Source organism: Rissa tridactyla, chromosome 6 (assembly GCF_028500815.1).
Source record: "Rissa tridactyla isolate bRisTri1 chromosome 6, bRisTri1.patW.cur.20221130, whole genome shotgun sequence".
NCBI classification, from domain to species: Eukaryota; Metazoa; Chordata; class Aves; order Charadriiformes; family Laridae; genus Rissa; species Rissa tridactyla.
Genome location: NC_071471.1, coordinates 45,003,624 through 45,026,079, shown reverse-complemented (window position 1 = coordinate 45,026,079; position 22,456 = coordinate 45,003,624). Strand labels below are relative to the sequence as shown.

The 22,456-nt window shown below is 43.1% G+C and overlaps 1 protein-coding gene and 1 long non-coding RNA gene across 2 annotated transcripts; one reads left to right on the top strand and one right to left on the bottom strand.

The window, feature by feature from the left end:
* The first annotated feature begins 768 nt into the window (after nt 1-768).
* Nucleotides 769-13,454, top strand: LOC128910891 (uncharacterized). Its single transcript, XR_008466919.1, has 4 exons — nt 769-984; nt 1,893-2,116; nt 3,665-4,115; nt 12,806-13,454. It is a non-coding gene; the product is annotated as an uncharacterized LOC128910891 (long non-coding RNA).
* Nucleotides 13,455-14,778: 1,324 nt separating this feature from the next.
* Nucleotides 14,779-20,936, bottom strand: LOC128910888 (uncharacterized). Its single transcript, XM_054204823.1, has 6 exons — nt 20,406-20,936; nt 20,004-20,083; nt 18,599-18,713; nt 17,813-17,919; nt 17,457-17,571; nt 14,779-16,645 (listed from the first exon to the last, which is right to left on the bottom strand). Exons 1-6 carry the CDS (start codon nt 20,470-20,472, stop codon nt 16,458-16,460), a joined length of 672 nt encoding a protein of 223 aa, XP_054060798.1. The 5' UTR covers nt 20,473-20,936; the 3' UTR covers nt 14,779-16,457.
* Nucleotides 20,937-22,456: the final 1,520 nt, after the last annotated feature.

The window sequence follows — 22,456 nt, the reverse complement described above, 5'->3', positions numbered from 1 at the left end:
CACTTCTATTACCCCTGCTGTTGCTCAGCCTGCATTTCTTTGGCCATCTTCACCCATAACGGGTCCCCTGAAAGAAGAAATCTTCACCCAGAACGGGTCCCCTGAAAGAAGAAATAAGCAGTGCTGCTAGGGTTACACAGAGCTATGAGCACAAAAGGGAGTCTCACCCACCTTACATTTCCTATAGGAAAGCTTTAGAGTCAGCAGGTCCTTAACCTTCATATACCTGAAAAGTGGTGGCCAGAAGCCACCTGTCCTGAGCCCCTCAGCAACTCCTGACTCGAAGTGGTAGCACAAGAATGCCATGTGGGATGTGTGTGAAAGAAAACACAGGAGCCAACAGGAGTTACAGTGCCCGTGGGGTTTAGGAAGATCAGTAGAGCCATGACAAGGCCAATTTTGTTAAGCTAGATAGTAGAGGGATTCGGATACAGCTGATTTTTGGGCACCACAGGTTTCTTGGCAAGCCCTCGTTGGTATTGCCATAGGGCTGAGCTTGGTGGATGCCTATATTTCTGAAGCAGCCTATATTCTGCGCTCATTGCAGAAGCTGCTCAGAGTCTGCACCCTCCAGCTCAAGCTAAAGGATTGAGACAAAGCTCTCTGAACAACTTTCTTACTGGAGTCCAGTCACCTGCTGAAGTTGAGTATTCACAAGGTTAGATTCACAAATGTGCAGTGCAACACATGCATCCAGAAATGCCTATTATTCTTTTTCCTTACTCTGGGGCCATTGACTTCAACATAGCTTAGGCAATGAAGGCTCTGCATAAGCTCCTTGACATGGTAGAAAAGCTGGTTGAGGATCTGGGCATGCCTCCATATACATAAACCCAAACGCCCGGCTATTAGTCACACTCATTTGTGCTTTGTTAGTTCCAGCTTGGTTGTGGAGAGCTGAGCAAGGAAGTACCCGGCTCCAGGGCCAGACCAGCTCCTCTCAGCCTCTGTGTGACAGGGAGATGGAACAGTCAAAGTATGAAGGTAACTGGGGAGCAAAGGCGAGCTCACAGCTGGTGTGAATGCAGGGGCCACCAAAGGGACCGCTTGGAGCCTTGTAGCTGTGCACGTTGCTGTAATTCCAGAGCAGCAACTGGCCATGCACAACATTGCTGCAGTGGCTTAAATTTAATTACTCAAATATTTTGAGTGCATGTTCTCACCGCCTGCTCTGTGACATGGCATGAATCTTCCTGGCCTCTGTTCAGCCCTCTGCTTGATGTCATGGCCTGTGAATCATTCTTGCTGTTACTCTCTGCAAACTAGGCAATTTATCTTACAGGTGTCTACTTAGGATGATTAATGCAGCAGGGCTAACGTCAAACCAAGACACCTTTCTGCTTGAACGGTTTGGTGCCTGCAGGTGATCTACCTCCGCAGGTTACTTAATTATTCACTCCAGAAATATTCAAATCCTTCATCACAATAGAATCACAGAATGGTTTGGGCTGGAAAGGACCTTAAAGATCATCTAGTTCCAACCCCCTTACCATGGGCAGAGGCACCTTCCACTAGACCAGGCTGCTTAAAGCCCCATCCAACCCGGCCTTGATAATAACACATACTAAATAGGACCAGTTTTCCCTGTTCCAGGATCTGTAAAGTTATCCCGACATATGCAAAGAGAAAGCTTTTGTGAGCAAAGTCCTCACTTTATCCAATGCATCTCTTTGCCAAGTAAGGAGATCTACAAGCTGTTAACTAATGCCCTATTTCTGGACAACATAGCCAAAATATAAACTACTGAATCCTATATCAGGTAAGGTCTAGGTAGACTGTTATGTTAAACCCATTGAAACAGATATGCAGAGGGGAAATGGGATCTCAGGAGTCCATAGGCACTGTTCCACATTCAAACTCTCTTCTTACTCTTACTTACAAATGTTTTGCAGGTCACCAGTGTCTGCCTGCACCCATGGGCTCACTCAGAGTCTTCCGCCTTGCGTGACTGCTGTTGTGAAACTAACTCTGCCATGAGCACAAGGAAACAGGAACACAGGCATCGCCTCATATAGTAGTTTTCCACTCATCGTATTCCAACAAAGTTTAGGAAGTTTACAATGATTAACATCAGCCTAAGAATGAAGTTGGACCCCCTCAAACATTTAAAGACATGGTAAGTTTTTTATTTTCTCCTGCTTATCTCTAGGGGGTTAGAGAGTCATCTCAAAAGTTGAGTTAAATCCAGATGTGTGAAAGAAAGTGTCTGCCTTCAGTGTCAGTCTAATGAATGTGTGACACAGCAGAAATGTTCCCCCACCACCTCATGTTCAGGCACTTTCTCCTGTGGTCTGTCAGGGAAGTGGGTAAAGGACTTAGTGTGTTACTCCACAGCTAGAGATGCTGGCCCGCTTTGGACACTCTAGCTACTTTTGGTAATAGATGAGGCCCTAAAACCTCAAAGCAAGCAAATCTCTCTCACCCTGCCTGAAGCTGCTCCCTCTAGCAACCCTGCTGACAGCAGGCAGGTCTGGAACCAGCAATCTTGGCCTGGAAAGCAGATTGGTTTAGCATTTGGGCACCTAATTTATTTCCTGAATCCAAACAAAAGGACAGCACAGCACCATCTGATTTGTAGAAAGACAGGATTCCCCAAGGCTGGCAACTCTTTACTTCAAAGTTATTTTCTGAAACATTTATGAACTTATTTTAAAAGCCTAATCCACCCTATCCTAACTTCAAATACTAGCTGTGCCTTATAAGACTGCCATCATTCACCCCGTATTTACCAGTACTTGTGCATGTACTGGACCACACAACTTGCTGACAAGCCAAACTGTGTGATGTTCAATTTCCAGCCAATGGAGAGCATCACTTCCAAAGGTGAGTAATGACAATAACACCAGGATTAAGTAAAATTAAAGTCGTATTAATCTTAAAATCTAGTGAAAAACAGGATAATCAGAATTCTCGCAAAGAAACTTAAAAAGGAACTTGGTTTTGGGGGGGAAAGTGTGCTGATGCTGCCTCGTACAGGGGAAAACATTTTTTCCCCCAAACAAATATTCAGAAAATTGTTTAATTATCCATCACAAAAAATTATTCTTAGTAATCGTTATTTCCTGTAAAAATATCCTAGTTCATGTTTTCTGTGTTTTGTAAGAGTTTAAAAAAAAATCTATTGCCAGTTAGTTGACTTTGAGGTCTAAAGGGACATGCTTGAAGTCTGAATTTACACCCCTTTGGCTATCTCCATTGCAAGATAGAGCATTGCACAGATTTCAGTGTCCCCACCAAGAGGTTCTTAACCCAGGCCACAATTTGGCCTTCACATCTTTCCTTGTCATCAGACAAATACTAGATGCAGTACCATGTACAGATAAAAGGGTAATTTCTCAGGGACTGTGTGGTGCCACCTCCACAACAGTGTGGAGCGGAGCCAGAGCTGACTTAGCAAAGCCACTGAAAGGGTTTCCATGTGCTTTTTAATCGATGCAACAGACTCTGCAACAGCCTGACTATTACCATGATTTTTCAACTTTTTAAATAAAGTTAAGCTTGTAAGAAGCAAGTGGGTTGTGGAACATACATAGTTGGAAGAGAGTTGGGTGTATGAATCCCTTGGATTTGCAATAGCCTTAGGGGTATCAGGCCTCACGTGCTGATGGCTGCATGTGCTACTCATTAAATAACTCAGATTCTAACTGGTTGTTATTATTATCAGATTATTCACTTCTCGGTAAATAAGATGATTTACAAGGAAAGCCCAAGTGGTTTCCTGGCAAGAAGAGGACCATCATTTCTCACTACAAGTGACTGTCTCATAAAGCAACTTGTGCATGTGTGAACAGACAGCTATTGTTTTGCTGATCCTGAGCAAACTGTTGTCAAGGCAGAACGGCTTCATCCTTTCTTTGGAAAAGCTTGTGCCACTTTAAGAACACCAAGTGGGAGGTCATAGAGGCACCACTGTACAAACAAGTACCTGTGCAGGCTGCTGCGCTCACCTGAGCCTCGCAGAGCCGAGGGGACGCTGCCCTCACCTTCCCTGGTTTGTCTGGCAGGTTGAACACCACCTTCTCTAACACAGACGCCGGCTGCCTGACAGCAGAGGATGGACGCCCAGACAAAGCGACTCCATTTTACCTGCAAGACACCTTGAGGACTCTGAGCAGGTAAGAGTGGATGGAAAAGAGCTGAATGACTGCAGGACCATGCAAGCTTTAGAGAAAGCCAGAACTTATTTACTTATTTCAGGTAGTCAAGTTGAGAGAGATGCAAACATTCAACTCAAATTCAACCACTTGCTGGCCTTCCTGCAAAAATAAGGGGATAACTAAATTATTTCTAATTTGGTTACGAGGTTGTCAGCAGGGAAGGGATGAAGAGGAAAATACAGAGTTGCTGTTCATGTAATTTATTTTAAGTTCACTAGTATCAAAATAGTTTGTTAAATGGTTTATAGAGTTATGTCTGCAAGTGCACTGCATAAGGCAATCCTTTATTTTTTTTAATTTTTTTTTTTTTTAATTGAGCAAACCATCAGCTTGTGTAAGTTTATTCTAAAGTGTTTAAAGTCTAAATATTTCAGACCAGGAAAAGTCTATTTGACTTACAGGTGTATAACACCCCCCTCTGCAATACATTCAAAAGTCAGGAAACTTATATGCCAGGAACTCTAAGATACCACATAAAGACACCTTATTAGATGAAATAGAAAAATCAGAATTTACATGTCCAGAAAAAGTGATTTATGCATACTTTAATAGCAGCAGAGAAACACTTTTGTTGCATCTTAACTTTCATGGTAGTCACCTGCTTACTTTGGAAGTGAGGTGAAACATACTGCAACTACGTGCATGATCAGCAAAACCCCAGCAGTGTGCTACAGTACTTTGCATTATTAAATATGCTGTCTTCATTATACCTTTCTTTTTAACATCTCCTCCCAAGTTTTATGCATCTGATTTCTGCATCCAAACTTTTTTTTTTTTTAATTCTTTAAGCTAGATTTGTGTCCTAGATATGCAGCTAGAAATGAATGTGGAGACTTGATACATGGAAAGCTAAATGTACACAGGTTCTGCCTCAAAGTACAGCATGCTTTATAAAGGCTGAAATCCTTTCAAAAACGAATACTGAAATATTTATAATTATCACTGTGTTCAATTGTTACTTGTAGAGGATACATTTATAATACAAACAAATTCAGTGATATCTCTTAATAATTTATGATTCTGAACATTTTCATAACACTATTCTGGTTTGAAAGGTTTGGCCCTCCAGGGATCAGAGCAGTGTTACTAGATCTTTCTGAGGTTTTTACATAGTTGAAATACAGCCTTTTCTCTAAGGTACTAAACTCATGAATTTGGTTCCTGGTTTTTACAGGATTTTTAAGTGACACTTTCAACTTGCAGTAATAGTTCTCTCTTCATCATCACCCTCATTTCTAGTCAATTACTGTGCAAGAAATCCAGGTCTCAGAGCTTTTCACGTTCCTACTGTTTGCTGCCTCTGCTTACAAAACACAGTCACAGAAGTGGCATAGGAATTCACCTTTCTGCAGCTGCACACTATTACGAGGCACACTGCAGGCATTGCAGCAGTGATGACCTCTTCAGAAAACTAGTCTATACATGTATAATTATCTTTAAATATTAATAGGAAGTTGGCAGTTATGTTAGAGAGCAAGTACACAGTAACGCTCATTTTCCCTACTTGAAGGCTAAAGCTTTAAATCACTGACTGAGCAGAACAGGAAGCAGAACAAGTTCATTACTGTTGCCGGTTTAGCCCTTTTGACTTGTTCTTCCATTAAAATAAGTACATGCCTGGGAGAAGAAGTGTTTGCACATCTGCAAAATGGCAAGTGTTCTGCAGCTCCAGTTGTACTAACGCAACTGGGAGTCGATCTGTGTATCTAATTGGGCAGCTCTCACATCTAGATAATGAAAACCCTCCCCACATAAAGAACTATAAGCCCTGTTTGTATAACATACCGGAAACTCAGTATCACATATCTGGTTTTATCTGATATACTAAATTAGTATATTTTAGTGGAATAGATGACCTGCTAAACTATCAAAAATGACTGTGTAAAGAGATAACTAATATTCAGTCTTTAACATTTCAGATATATATTTTTGCTTAGTACTATTAATTGTGGTTTTTCATCCAATCCAACTGCATCCATCTCCACCAGGAGATTAATCTCCAACAGGCAAACTAGTGATTAAGCACTGTCACTTGATTACACAGAGATAAGTCTGTGACCAAGATATTCCCAAAAGTCGCAATACAACTGTATTATGTAGAAGTTCTTTTGTACTGTCTGTTCTAGCTTCAGTCAGTTTCAGTAATAATGAAAATCCAAGCTTATGCTGAATAAGACCCTGCCTTTGGGCGTGGAAAAGGGAAGGATTGATTCTCAAATATTACTGATATATATAGTACATATATAATTGTATGTAAGTAGTACAATGGAAGGCCTGGAGCTCTTGTAGAAAACTTGTCCTGGCTGCTGGGTCTTTCTTAAAGCCACAACCATTTTCTTTGACGTAGGAACAGTTTTTCCTCTTCCCTCCTCCTCCCCCCCCAAGTGGAATGTGGAAGATGCCATCAAGCGAATTGTAATTAACATGACAAAATACATGATAAACACCAATACCATGCTACCTGCTTCAGGGACAGCAGCAAAACCAAGTCTCCCAATATGTGTTTCCAGCCAGGTGTTTGCAAATGATACTTACTGAGATCCATATGCCTGCATTTGTCAGTATTTTCTTGCCTACAAGAGCATCTGGGGTAGAACCTGATGCTGTTGCCAAGAGTTTCAAATAACACTAGAAACAAAGATCTTAGAGCAGGCCACCCACCACAAAATTAAACACTGAATTCACCTGTTTAGACATTAATCAAGGGTCTAATTTCCTTGATGTGCTTCCATAAATACTCAGTCACACAAGCCTATAAGCAAGTGTCAGCCTGAGGCATGTTTGTGCTTGCTTTACAAATATTTAGCAGCAAGGTTTTTACTCAGTAAGAGCACTGAGTAGTTCTCCAGTGGGGAGTTTGTTCTGTTGCAGGCACTGAGGTTCTTACCTGCCTGAAGTAATCCAACTCCAGAAATCATTTAAGAGTCACAAGATTTAAACAGAACCAGTTCTTTCCAAAAGCATGTAAATATGGGTGTAAACCTGAAACACTGCGTTAGGGGAGATGAAGGAATTGCAGCTTTTCTGTTGGAACTGAAGAGGAAAGGCAAACAGTCTTTACCCACATTTCTTGTTTGCTTCCAACTGAGTCTCTTTTGCTCTCAGGTGCTTTTTGATTGACATTAAATGCTGTAGTTACTAATCAGAATATTCTGATAGAAACAAGAGGAAATATAACTCAATTCACTGATATGAAACAGGCCTTGCACACCGTTCTGCCTTTTAGTGGCTGCACTTATGAATTTACTAGTGTCCCAAAGACTTTTAAAACTTGCTTTTCTGTTTCCAGAGGTGAGACAGTGGTACTAGATCTGTGACCTTTCCAAGTAGGCAGAAAAAATTAATACATGGTAGTGAACTACTCTGAAGTTTGGAGGTAGACAAATTATATGAATAAGTGCCAGTTCAGATCATCTTTCTGCCCTGTGCAAAACATCTTCAGAGGAACCACAACTGAGACCAAGTAACAGACCGGGAGGCCACCACCTCCCACAAGCATCTTGCTCGGGGACCTTCTCATGTTACAATGACCTCTGTAGGCTTCAGAAGGCTGTCTTAGAGCTTTACACTTCTTCTATAGACTGCAAATCAGCCTTTTTGGCATAACAGCATTGCTACTTTCAGTACTCAGCCTCATGACACACTGAGGGCCCCCTGGTTGAGATAGGGGATAAATACATGTGGGTTTTCATAAGGTTTTCCCTACTGATAGTTCTCTAAAATCAAAAGATATTCATGAGTAACTTGGAGGGGAAAAAAAAAAAAGCAAGATTAGCACAGAAAAATAACTGACTTTTTAGCATAAGTTCGTTACAGCTAGAATCAAAGATTACATTCAATACAGCAATGCTGCAGCAGGCAGGACAAGCACTCGAATAGTTTCAGCTGGTGGGGAAAGATTGGGGTAGATTCCTTGCAGGGCAGAAGCCACAAGACAGCTGTCTCGGCTGCACCCTGCCCATCTGCTTCACTGGAAGAGAGCAGCCCATGCCGAAGAGCAAGTCACCCTGTCTGCCTATATGTGGTTTTGGTTTTTGCTAATAATCAAGAGTTAATACTGCAAATCAAATGGTCAAACGATATTTTCTGGCTTTCCTATATAGCAGCAGGCTGTGAGCTGGCAGACAAGTACACCAGCTAAATACTGCAAGTCTTTTATTTTCTGCTTATAGGCCTCTGCAACAGTTGTGTGCCATGATCTTAAAGATACTACAATTCATAAATAGATCTGTGCTAAGATAAGGGGAGCAGTGAAGCAATCCACAATCTAAGACATACAGTTTTACGAGGCCTACTTTAGATTTCATTAAACATATGCAGTTAATGAAGCATACCTGCTTCATTTCCAGAACTACATAACAAGGTTACAATTTTGTTTTCTGGGGAGGGTATAAGGATAGAATTGTGATTTTTCTAAGGAAGGGTTTTGTCCTCTGTGATAAGATGACCCCTTCTTTAGGGTCCAAAAAGGCCCTCCATCAACTATAGTTAAGAAAAAAAAAAAACTTTAATTTGTGTAGCTTCAGGCAAATCTTAAATGAAACACTGGAAATGGAAGGTATAACCAGAAATCACACTTCTCTAATAGGCTTTTTTTTCCCCTCCCTAAATGCCTTCATTATTTTATACACCTCTAAAGTCATTTATTGCCTTCCGCTCCAGTCCTTGCGGAGGTTTTAGTCCTCTACCCAGCTGTTAAATTTAGGGGACAGATCTAGAGCACCCTTCACTGCAAAATATTTTGTGGTTTAGAGACCAGATTTTATATGCTTGCGTGTTCACTGATGAGGATTTTAGTTGAGATAAAGAACTTGCAAAGCTCCAGTGACAGTGTTTATTTATGCTGAGAGAAACACCACTGCTTTTGTAGTTCTAGAGCCATGTTTGCTTGACTGCTATTTTGATTCATTCATACCCTCCCATAATCAAAGCTTAGAGGTTTAGAAAGTTGGCAGGGATACTGACTGTTTGGAAAGATTATTTAACCACACAGCCTGTGTGCATCAAACACTGTCAATGTGAGAAACACCTCGTTAACTGAGCAGCAGTCCCAGCTCTTTCACAGCTGTGCTGAGTGAAACCCAGGCAAGCAACACTGGGAAGGGTCATTGAGTCATGGCCTCCAGCTTCTGTACTGCTGGTTGCACAGCACCGCAGTTTAGCAGACTCGCTTGTCAGTGCCCCTGTTTCTGTTTGGGATGGATTCCACTGTCGTGAGTGTACCTGATTTATGATGCGTCTTACTGAAAATTATGTAATATATGATGTATGATGTGACCCTCTCATCATACAGGTATAGTTACGAAGAGTTGGTGATGCATTCAGTCCCCAAAAGACCAAAGCAGGCTGCATACGCACCCCAAGCTGTGCAGCACTCACTCACAAGCTGAGAGCCCAGAGCCTTAAAACACGAGAACATGAGTGCAGGGAAAGAACAGAACGGGTGGGTGAAGGACAAATTAATAGTTTGGGGACATTATATAATTATATCAGCAATCAGCAGCATTTCTAGCTAAAGCAAATGTAGTCAACAGCTCCAATAGGTGAACAAGGCCCTTGGCAAATGAACTGCTGCTCTTTACAGCCTTGACTCCTTGAAGCTGTCTCCACGCTATCACAGACCTTTCCATCACTTCCCAATCGCTTGTGCAATATCACCCTCACTATTATTTTCTGACTGCAGAGCATTTCGGCTCCTCAGAAGGTCCAAGGCAGACAGAAACCCAGCAAGGCCTCCCAGGGAGTGCTTCCCCCAGCAGACACATGTAGAGCCATTTTGTCTGACCTTTGTTTCACTGACAGTGGTACAGCTAACAGGACAGCGGTTTCTTATCCAAGCATAGTGACACATTATGTCTTCTTCACCAAAGGATGAAACAGAGGGGTGCCTTCCCCATGGAGCCTCTCTTGTCTGCGTGAACAAGCACACCTCACCTTCCTCACCTCAAACCATAGGATTTACTTTCTCAGCAGAGGAAGAGAACAGAGCTTTCCTTCATCCTCAGCATCCAGGGTGTCTAAGAATGTCTATTTCTTACACAACATGGTATATAGTTCAGCTGAAGATCACTGGACGTTTGTTTTGTGGCAGTTTAACTGGTGTGACCCTCCCTCACAGCCAGGATTTAAGGAAAGGGGCAGTGCTCTGCTCTCATCCTCACCAGCAGTGGATGCTCTCACTGGATTATTTTTTTTCCCCTTAGCCAGGTCCCAGTGAGGGATCACTAGAGCAGAAAATGGGGACAGGGGATTTCCCATGCAAACTATGGCTGCATAACTGCTTGTCCAAACAGGGGAGTTGCAACAGACTGGAAGAGGAGAATGAGGAAGAGAATGAAGTAACGAGCAGCAAGCATTGAAAGGAAAGCTGAAGAAGGAAGCAAAAGTAGCAGAAGCAAGAGGTTAACAGGAAATGCCTGACAGAGAAAAAGGCAGGAACAAGAGACCATAAAGCAAGTCAGAAATGAAGATATTTAAAGGAATTAATTGATGGAAAAAGAAAACTGAATTAGAGGACAAGAGGCCTACCTCTGTTGTTCCCAGTGCAGCAGCTGCGTGCAGCCATGAAGCAGCACAAGGCAGCTCCCCGAGCACAAACATCCCTCTCCCACAGCTGCCTCCCCTGGTTGTTAACAGCCTCACACTTACCTTCATCCACCCACAGAGGAGAAAATAAAAAAAATATCAAGAGTGCCGCAAGATAGGTCAGAATATAATGCAGCCTAAAGAGTTCCAGAGCACAGCCCCATCAGTCAGAGCCGCAGGCCTGACCAGATGAAAACCAAGCTATTCTGTAGCTCAGGTGACACCAGACACAGAGCACAGCTGGCTGCAGGGAGCCAACCTGGTGGGCAGCATTCCAGGACCATCAACCATCCTGCCACAGATATGTGGCTTAGCTGGCAGGGACACAGCCATCAGCATGCCCCAGGCCCTGAGCTAGGGGAGCTTCACCCCTGTTCTCCATACTTTTCCCAGGTTTGCAAGACATGACATTAATCAGAACTGTAAAACTTGACACAACCTTGCAAGAGCTGAGGTTTCTCAAAAGGTCTTGGTACTGTTGCAAGGCAGACACTGACCCTGGCTAGGCAGGCACAACCGAGCCTGGAGAGAGAACATATTTTCCACTGTCAAATTATGTGTCTCTCTCTAGAAACAAAGCTGAACTGGCACCTCAATAGCAAGAGGAGAAGGTAAATATGAAAGAAAGGTAGACACCAGAGAGCCAAGGTTTGACTGAGTAGCAGAGTCCAGTTAATTTAGCAGCCAAGAGAAGCTCCATCTAGAGTCTGCCTAACAGATTGCTAGCCTTCGTTAAGGAATATCATTACCTAAATCCTCTAGGATTTGTTACCAGACATCTGCTGCTCCTCCTCACAAGCCACAGCAAAAAGCTCTGAGCTGAGGGCAATTTTAACACCATTAAGCCAGGTACAAAATTGCTGGTAGCTCACTAGTTTCCCATATATGCTCATATTCTTCTACTCTCTCCAAATAAGCATATTCTATCAACCCTGTTTCAGTCTTCTCCTTTTCATAAGGATCATGATTTAGTGACAGAAACCCAGTATAGCACCCACTATGAAAAGTGACAGACAAACCTGAGATCTCCTCTGGTGAAAACTAGGCCAAATTCCCAGGCCGAAGGCAGCACTGCCACCCCTCAAGAAACCTCCTTACTGCCAGGGTACAGGGGCAAGAGGTTCTGGGGATAAAAAGCCTGCTTAATCCCTGGCTACCACCTTTTATTCACCTTCATTATGGCTTCATTATGGCTTTCAGGTGTGTGGCTCCTGTGCTGAAGGAATTGCATTGAGCCCTTGACTAACTAGGACACACCTGTTAACAGTCCTGGCTCCATGTCCCACTCCTTCATGGCTGGTCTACTCTTTCTTTTTCTATTTTGCAAAACTAAAGACTTGAGACTTACTATCTCTGCTTCTGCTCTGCATGTATGCCCCAGTGCCTGGATGCTAAACCTCCCTGCATCTTAAGCTCATACTTGTTTGATTAAACCATTTCAAACAGAAATTAGTTTTCAAAAGATTTAACAGTTTCATTAAAATATATCTGTAGCCATTTTCAAAGCACGTAATTTTTTACTGAACATCTGTTGAAGCTCTCTGGCAAGCAAAAAGTTTCTAAAGCCTATTTTACAGGAAAAAAAAGAGATAAAGTACACATTCTGATGACAGATGACTTACAGTTCTCCCTTCTTTCCATTGAATCCTTTTATTCTCAGCTTTGGCTTTGATACACGTCAGTGTAACCATCATTTTGTGTAATGATGCTCTAAGTGGGAAGGAAGGGCCTTAAAAGTCATAATTTTAAAGAGAAGGTGACAAAGGCTGGCCCAAGAGTCAGGAAGGGTGTTTCAGCGTGGACATATTGTCTTACACCAGAATCAGCGACTGCAACTGAGCCAAAATGGAAAAGTAGGCTGATGCTCCACAGAGGCTCTCGAGGGGACATAGAAAGAGAGAGCAGAAGCTCCTCTAGGCCCTGCAGCCGGGGAAACTGTGTTTGTTCTTCAGGATGAAAAAATAATAGGTGAAAGAGGCTGATAGCCCTATGCAACACACACACCTATACAGCCATAATGCCCATTTGCAAGAAAGTAATGCAGTGTATTTTTTGCTTTACAGCTTCAGGCTCTTGAAATGGAGGAAACCATGTTGGAAACAATCCTGGCCCCATGGGAAATACTGCTGGTCATTTTTGCTGCAGTGCTGATCATGAGTTTTCTCATGTTTCTGCCCCCCGCTGCGGTGGTGATCTGGAGAATGAAGCGTGTGCCACAGATCTCGCTGCATGGCTCGGTGTGAGCCAGCCCCGGTAAAAGTTGTAACACCACCCATCCCTGTGAAGGATGGTTCAGGATGATAACATCTCTGAGGATGACTGTTACTGTGTAGGATCCATCCAAAAATGATGGGTTTCCTAGTCTATTGCTGATAAGTTTATGTGAAAAGAGATTGTGTATAATTTTGTCTTCATTTACTACGGTTCTCAGCACTTTGCCTTCCATTTTTTGGCTATATTGTAATTACTGTTGTTGGCTTAGTTCCTAGACTGACTTCTTCTCTTGCATTACAATGGACTGAAAGGAAGACTGAAAGAGAAGCAAGCATAATGCAGCGTTGTATTCCCTTAACTAACATCAAGAAAGCCTGCCTTTCTATAGTTATGCTGTAAGTATTGCCAAGGCCTTCAGCTGAGGTGACTGACAGTTGTGCAGGTGGACATACCGACAGCCAGCGGTGTGCTCTGGGGAGGCACTGGTTTACTCTGGTTATACTGGTTATATATATATATAACTATATATAAACCTAGAAAAACCCAACAGGGAATCGTGCAATAAATAAGGATCTTGTGCTGCTTTTGTCTGATCTGAAAACTTACTGGCCTAAAATATTTTTCCTTTCTTTCCATCTATATGAATGTTCCTCTCCCTGCAAATCCCGAGTGCCAGAACACAAAGCCCTCCCCATCCTGGGGTTAGAGCAGGAGCATGAGGGACAGCACGATGCTCAGACATGCCTGGCCAGACACCGAGTCAATGTTAATATGTACAGCAACTATTTGCCTAAATTATGTTATGCAAATTTACTCTGGGAAATATTGCGATTAAGTTTCCTTTAGTTTTTAGCTGTGTTGTATAGGCTTATTGGTTTAACTTCCCTTTCTGATATATAAAAAATACAACAAAACTGCTTCTCTGCAAGTTTATGAAAAAAAATATAAAATCAATCTCCATCTTAATATCAAATTCATGCAACATCAAATTAAAGCTTTCCAGCCTGATTCTTCCACCTTATGGGACACAGATTAGCAGGATTTCTGATGCACAGATTTAACGGTTTCTGTTAGTTTAAAAGAGCAATGGGTTTGATTTCTTCATAAAATCCAATATTGGGTTTCTTTTCTTTTGTTGGTTGGTTTGGAAAGCCACTGGAATAGCTTAATATAACTCAAAGAAAAATGTTTTTTAGCACCAATAGAAAAATTATAATGGAAAGTGCTCAGTGCTTCAGATATTCTGTTTGAGCATCAGCTCATAATAAATTGGCTGGAAATGAAAGACCCAAAGACGTTATAATTTAATTTGATAGAGATTATTTGTTTGGCAGAAATAAACAAACCCACCAGTGATTGAAGAAAAATGTTGCTTTTCTTTAAGACTAGAGCACCTTTGTCTCCAACACAGTGACCTGAGTTACTGCCTCACGGTTTATGAGCAGCTAAAGCAGCCAACTCATGCCTTTGTTGGTGTAATTGTCTGCTACACTCATAGTCGTATGACTGACTGGTTCTGGGCCCAAAAACAACCCATGTTTTTTTTGCCTGTAATGACTGGATTCTGAGTCAGAAAAATAATGTGTAATTTTCTGTATCTGAATCATTTAACTGATTAATGAGGTAAAGGTCAATTAGACATAATGTATCGTGTAACTATGCCGTCTGTGTCTGAGAGATTCACAGGAATAGGGAAAAAGTAAAGAAGAGAAAGGAAACACAAACAGATGATCTGGCTGTCTTCAGATCTGCGGCATCAGTGTTTGCTCAACAGAAGAAAATTAAAACAAAACCCCAAGCATGGATTCCACTTAAAACCAAGCAAGCGGTAACTAAGCTTTTTGTTTAGATTTCGTAACAATTCACGTACATGTCTGTTCTGTAGCTACAGCTCCACAAATAAACTGTATCTCTAGCACTTTGGCCTTTGGTCTTCACTTGCACCAAGTGCCAGGTGGCCAGTGGCCCAGGCTTTCTGCTCTTTACACTTCTTACTCTGTGCCTTTGGTTTTCCAGAGTACATACATGTGCAGGGGGGATGTGAAAGAGGGAGAGCTCACAGAAGGAAGGGGATTGGAGCAGGGACAAGTTTTTGTATTTCATGAGAAGAATCAATGACAAAAAAATCACTTGGATATTAGTTCATGTTTAAAGCTGTTACAAAATCAGATGACAAATTTTTGCTAACTCTAGAAACAGCCTGTTTAGACAGGTTTAGAACAGGTTTGGAAATAGAATGAAGAGGGGGGAAAAAATGGGGAGGATGAAGAGCCAGAAGCTGTGGAAAGCTTGGGCTAGGACCAGCAGCTGCCCTGGCATTACTGTGCTGAGACCAGAACATCTCATCTGGTCAGCCCAGCGCCCAGCCCAAAGCCCTAGAGCTCTACCCTACATGTGGCCTGTCCCAACTCTATTAACAGCCAGACCTCCGTTACTTTTGTACTTTGCCCCAAAGTGAAGTCATAGCTCGTGGTAGCCACAACCGCTGCCTAAGGGAGGCCCCGCAGGTGTGTGTGCCACATACACCCAGGGAGCACAAGGATGTGTGAGCGCAGAAGAGCGCTTGCAGCCCTGCATCGCTGTTAGAGCAAAACAAGTGTCAATAGGACTTTCTTTCCAGAACCACCGTGGCATTGCCCCACAGGGATGGAACAGAAGAGACTGAAGCTGATCCCTGTCACATGAACCAGAGAGCTTCTCATCCAGGTCCCTCAACACTCACCTCCTTCACCTTTCTGGCAGAGAAGACGTGATGCAAATATCTGCTAGTTTAGGGCAATGCCAGTTCTCACATTTTGTACTGGACCAAGATGTCACATTTCTCCTATCATTTTGCCTGGTTGCAGCAAGCATACAAGGTGCTTTTTGACTCCTAAAGGCTGTATCTTTCTGTGGGATGTCCTCAAGGTGCTAAATATAGGCAAACTCTTTGAGTTGTCCCACTAACAAACTGCAAGTTTGTAGCTTATGCAAATCACAGCACCTTGAACAGCTGTATGTACAGCCTGATTTAATCCCCAACCAAGCAGGTGTGTGAATAAAGAATTATACCCCTACAGCTGGTAACTGTTGTGACTTGCATTGCTTTAATGGTCATCAGAGCAACAATCATGACTAGCTGGCAACTGTAAAAGCAACTAAAAGTATAGCCCTTTCTCAGTAAAGATGACCCCTGACAGAAGATGATTTCTGATAACAATCATTGTGTTTAGCTAATGACTGCATCCATTAAATAACTCTAATTCTTATTTAATTCCAGCTAGACAAATTTAAGCCGTAAAAGTGATCTTCGTTCTTTGAAACGCCTCTGCCATGAGCTGTTAGCCTATATATCTGTACCCAAGAGCTGAGGCCAGATTATGACTATGATCTCTAGTCCTTTAACTAAATAAAAGCTCTATGTTTACGCATCTTAGCAGTGATTTCATTGCTCTGCTTCTCTTGTCGAAATACCCATGTCAAATTGCAGATGGCTGGTTGGTGGCACAAGTGTTTTTGGTGCTAGTAACCGCAAATGATACAATCAGCCTCCTTGTCACGGTTGGAGCCGTCGATGCCTTTCTCACCAAGTTCTTTGAGGAAGACGTTTAGCTGCTCTGTCTGAGTTTCAGTGAAGGCTAGTGTGTGCAAACAGGTGCTGTTGGTAGGGAAATAGGCAGATTCAGCTCCACTGATGGCGATCTCAGAGGCTGGAAAGATCAAAGATAACAACAACAAAAACTAACTAACTAACTAAAAACAGCTGAATTAGCATACCTTTGTCCTCATCTTTAAACAAGCGCCGGCATTCTCGTTTTCCAGACTAAAGACTTCAACTTGGAGTAAAAGTGCCTACAGGATTGCTTTTGGTAAACCTTGGGAAACAACTACTCTAGCAACAGGGCACTGTCAACAGTAAAATATTTTCCATTAACCATAGGAGAGATAGGCTGGCCCTTTTGTGTATGTATACACACATTTATTTTTAAATTAAGGCATTAACAACGGAGTCAGACAGCCTGTTTCAGGTCACTGATTGTCCACGGGGCGCAATGGGAGCAGCCTTAAAACCCTTGGGCTGCCACATGAAAACGGCAGCAGCGCTGGCTGGGGGCCAGCACCTGGCTTTCATGGTATGTACGCGCACAGAATAGTGCAAGTGGTGGCCAATTTTGCTGAGGTTCTGCAAGTACTGTTGCAAGATCTTCCCAGCGGGGCACACAGCCCTTGTGCAAGGTAAGGTTTGTGGTGAGATGATACTTATTTACTGTTTTTTTTTAAGAAAGTGCATCTTCCCACAAACGTTGCATACATGTCATATTTGCTATGCCAAGCTGAAAGCTCACCAGCCCAGGCCTTTGTGGTAATTTTAAAACTGACATGATTTCTGGTCCGGCAGTTTGTCCACTCTCACAGTGTCCCATATACCAAGAAAAGAGAAACTTTTCTTTCCTCCTTTTTCTAAACCTAACAGACTGAGCCTCCCGTCCCTGCGACCATATGTGTCTGAGAAACACTCACGGTTACAAACAGCCAGTGCCTTTCCCCCAACAAGCTGTGTTGTCCAGGAGAACCCGGTGGCGTTGCCACATACTTCATACAGCCTGCTTCTTCTGAGGAACTGAAAGTCATAACCCTTGGGAAACACAAATAGGGAAAAAACAAACACACGTTGTCTTAGGCTACATCATGGTAACTGTAAGATGACAAAACATTCAGCCAGTGAAGGTCAATACAAACACTACAACTTCTCCCTGCCCAAAAGAAAAAAAGAAAAAGAAAAAAGTATAACAAGGAAAATTATGCATTACACAATAAACACTTGTAAATTAATGACTGGCGTCAGCAATACAGCAGCAGTAAACCATGACTATTACCTTGTTGCACATGGGTTTGCAGTACTGAGCATTGCCAATGGTGACACACACCAGCCCGCCATTGCGAGGGGCTGGTGGGAGCGGGCACGGAGGGAGCTGCTTGCAATCTTCCCGGTGGGTTAAAACAAAAAAAGAAAGAAAGAAAGAAAGAAAAAAAGAAAAAACAACACATCAGAATGAAAGTGAGTATACAAGTCTCCCCTTCCCAAGCAAACCACAGGCATACTCAAGGACCTGGGCATGGGTGGTAAGTGCCCCCACTAGCTGACTTTGTCAAAGTAAGCATCTTTAAAACCATTTATGTTTTTCTTGGCAACACCGAATTTTTCCATCACTTGTTACTGTGACAACGGAGTCTCTGTCAGCCTCAGTTACACTTTAAAAGTGGTATTTGCATTCGCAGCACAGCCAACTCGGTACTACTGTGTCAAAAACTACCCAAATTGCTTGGTAGACGATGACTGAAGAGCCTGTTCACAGACACCACGGAAGCAGTTGCCGGAGGGCAGAGCAGCCCTGCTCCCCCTGCGGCTCTGGGCTGCTGCTCAGCATCGGCAGCTGGGCTGCAGGATGGTGGCACCCCAGGCGCTGGTGCCTCCCAGACACCTGCCAGCACAGTGGTTAAACGCCCTGGCTTTCTGGCTTGTTGCTGACATATCTTTTATCTTATTTCCACCCCCCCGCCTCAAGAAATGCAGACACTTAAAGAAATTTTCTTAGAGCTTCTCCACTGCCACTTAGTCCAACAGCCAGCAAAGAGGAGCATCGGTGCAGGAGGGGCCTCACATTTCTCTTGAACAGGGCGCAGGAGATCAAGTGCTTCTTGCAGCCTCCAGGCAAGGAAATTGATTGAAGCTTTTTCACCCTTGGTCATCATTTCATGAAAGCATTTTGAATATTTCTATGGAGTTAGGGGAGAAAAAGGCTAAGTTGAAGAGAAAAGGCCTTAGAATTAATTTATGAAAGTGGTCAAACATTTTCTCCTTTGCTTTTTAAAAATGCAGAACAAGAACCATCTTGAAAATTATTTAGCTTTACGTAACACTAATTTCCCCACAATGTTTTTGAAAACAGTGGCTAGGTAGGGTTTTTCCATTATATTGAGTTCAAGAGGGATGACTGGTATGGGGGTGGGGTTTTTTTTCCTATATATATGAAAAGATGCCTTTGTAAACAACAGTATGTATCATCTTTCTATACCGAACATTGGTTTGTTATTGCTATCTTGCAGACTTTGTGTGTGTGTATATGTGTGTGACCATGTGTGGACAATGCAGAGCTGTAGTAAACCCCATGACCAAACACAACGTCCTAACAGACACCAGTTACTTTGATCTTACACAGGTGCAAGAAAAATAACAAGTCCAGTTTTTGGTGGTGGCTGCTGAAGCACTAGCCAGCAACGGCTAACTCTGCTTCTCAGCCTGAAGCTTACAGAAACGTTGTTGAAGGTGATGGGCATCAGTCACACAAAGAAAATAACGTAATTCAAGTCTCGGGGGGAGAAAAAATGTCAAACGCTGGGAGAAAATCTCCTCGGGAAGTGCTGCCCTCAGCCTTTTTTTCTGCCCCCGTGTGATGAGGACGGCGCTCCAGGCAGAAGTTCACAGCGCATGTTGATAGTGGACCCACCTCCAGCTGTTAGGTCTGTATTGCTGTTGTCTCAACCATGTGTCAAAATTTTTTTATAGGCTTCGTCCTGGTAGTTCTTTACCATTTCTGCCATGTTCAGGGTCACTGTCTGATCGCTCCCTTATGATATGCCGAGCATAGAGGAGACAGGGGCACTAACTCGTAAAACACAGGCTTTCAGTTGACTCTCTTTATTTGTAGTTAAAACATTTAGCACTTAATTTTTGAAAGTGGGATTGAAAACAACAATATGCATGTAAGGCAAAAGACGTAACTGTTTATGTTCAAACCACTTTATGTAGTTGGGGCAAAGCAAAACTGGAAAATACATCTATAAGGACGTGGTTTTTTCTTAATTTGACTCTCAGTAGCAGGGCCAAAGACATGGCAGGTCAAATGACATTAATCTTTTTGTGCCTTTCCATCTCATTCCCCTCCCCTCCATGTACTTCTCTTTGACACCAGGCACTGGCAGAGCGATACCCCGGGGCGGTGGCAGATGGGGCTGGGCCACCCCAACACCACGGAAGGTGCCTGCAAGGCAGGGCCAGCCTCTTACCTCAATACTCTCATTCACATCATCTACGGTTGCACTTTCACATTCATCTGGACTGGCGAAAGCTCCGATTTCAGTAAAAGCTAAAAGACAAAGAGCAGCAGGTACATAGCTGGTAAATAATCCCTCCCGACACATGAGCAAACCCCAAATACCGCATAACGCTACTTGTTTATGGGAGTTGTGCCACTATGCTGCGGTCCTAGCGCTACCTCGTATCCCTGAGGCAACCAAGGATCAAATGTGAATAAACTGGGCAAATATTGATTTATTCTAAACAGTTAGCAATGTGATCGTCTGTTTGTGTCCACCCGGGGCTGGGTTCCCAAGTGGGATACTTCATTTCTCTAAGACAGCCACTCTTTAAAAAATTGTTAGTCCTATTCAAGAACAGCAATATCTTACCTGCAAGAAGCACTGCTAAACTTACAAAAAACAGTGTTTTCCAGAGCAGGCAGGGATTGAACAGCATTTTTTCTGCAGGAGACCAAGGGCTCGTTACTTGCTCGTGGAGCCGAAGAGCTGAGGCACTGGAGTCGGGCACGAAGCTGCCGGGCTGCGGGTCGCAAGTTGGTGACAGGGTGCCTCGTCCCGGGGCAGCGCTGTGATAAGGGGATGCACATATTGCCCAACTTGCTGGGAAGCCAGTGGAGAGTTTGCCAGCATGGCTCAGGAAGGGCGAGGGGAGGTTTCTCCTTATCGTGCTGAGGCAGTCTGGCTGCCCTGCTGCTGCCAGCCCCACCGGGACATTTTCAGATTAACTGGTTTACTGTAAACATGTTTGGTGTATGCACACTCCTGCAGGCTCTTGCTCTCTCCCTGCCCACCCATCTGTCTGTGTGTGCCTGTCTGTCTCTCGCTCGCACGCAGACATACATTCATACAGAAAACATAAGTACGCCTTACCTGCAGGGCTCAACACTGTACATCATGGTCCAAGAGAAACCTCAGAGCATCAAATGATGGCTAAAGAGATTTGGACCAAGAGGATGTGCTCTGCATCCTGTAGCATCCAGTTTTGCTACTTGGTAAGGACAGCAAGTTATAGTTTCCAATTCCAAGCTTCTGAGTTATTAAATACAGAATAAACAAAGCAGTAACAGCAGCAGAAAAGGGAAAAAATGAAAAGGAAAAAAAAACAACAAACCACACACAAAAAAAGAGTCCTAGAACATGAACCTGCTTTCAGCGTGTGGGTTCTATCACCCCCTGCTCTCTGTGTGTATATTGTATCAGCAGCTGCATAGTATTTCTATTTGTGGTCTTGGGGCGCTTTTTTCACGGTGTCAGAAAACTCATAGGCTTATATCCATTCATGGGAGAGGCTGAACAGCTAGGAAAATTGCCACAAAAGTTCAACCATTTCTACCTTATACATTTACAAGCAGATGAATCCAATTATCCAGATAACGCTCAGGTGCTGGGGGTGTGACCGACTGACCTCAGCGTGTAAACTGCAGATTTCAGAGTCAGGGCCCAAGAGCCTGTGGCACCCCGGCCACTGCCAAGTCCCCGCGCTGGCCTCACCGGCCCACCAAACCCGCCCGACACATGCTCCCTTGCCAGCAAACCCTGTCACAGCTGTTACTGTCACCCCCAGAGCAGAACTGTTTGTTTTGTCTGCAGACGTTTGTTGAGACAGAGACATTCTGCTTTCATGTTCCCTTATGCAACACATTAATTTATACAGCGCTTTTTCAGGTTTCTTTTTATTTATTTTTTTCATTCGCTTGCTTCTGCGAGTTGCAGTATCACACATTACAGCCAGGAGATCCTGAAGAAGTGAAGCCCACGGTGAGGCCTCCACCACATGAACAACGGGCTCATGCCATCTCAGGGACGACTTGCTAAACAGGTGTGTGTGGGGCTGCAACACTTCCACAAAACAGTTCTGTGGCAGCATGAATGGTGTTAGTAAAATGCCTTTGTATACATTACTGGCTGGTAAAAGTTCATTAGCAAAACAAGTCTTTAATAATGAAGGCCAAGGTTTATGTTTCTAGGCAGACCAATAGGACCAGGCTGCAAACAGTTTACATTTTTGAGGCTGACACACACACCAATCTTTTTCCTTGTACAATGAGCAATATGCAGCTGGGAAAATAGTCCCTGGGAATTTTTTGCCAATACATTCTTTAAGATGCGGATGGACTTTAACATATTTTCCCGCCAAAATGTATTCAGGTGTCCAAGGAGGGCCATTGATTAATACTATAAATCATTGAGAGATCAGGAGCTATGTGCAAACCTACTGCTTGTTCATCTCAATTTACACAGTACATGTAGCACATTAGCACCATTAATAGCACTTTTATTAAGCATGTTAATAAAGTGGAGCAACTTCTGGCTTGAACAGCTTGAAGTCATGTTTGTGACATACTTGGAAGGGAATGAATTGCAGCTTTTCTTTGCTGATCATCACAGTTGGGCACGCTCTTTCCACTTCAACATCTGTT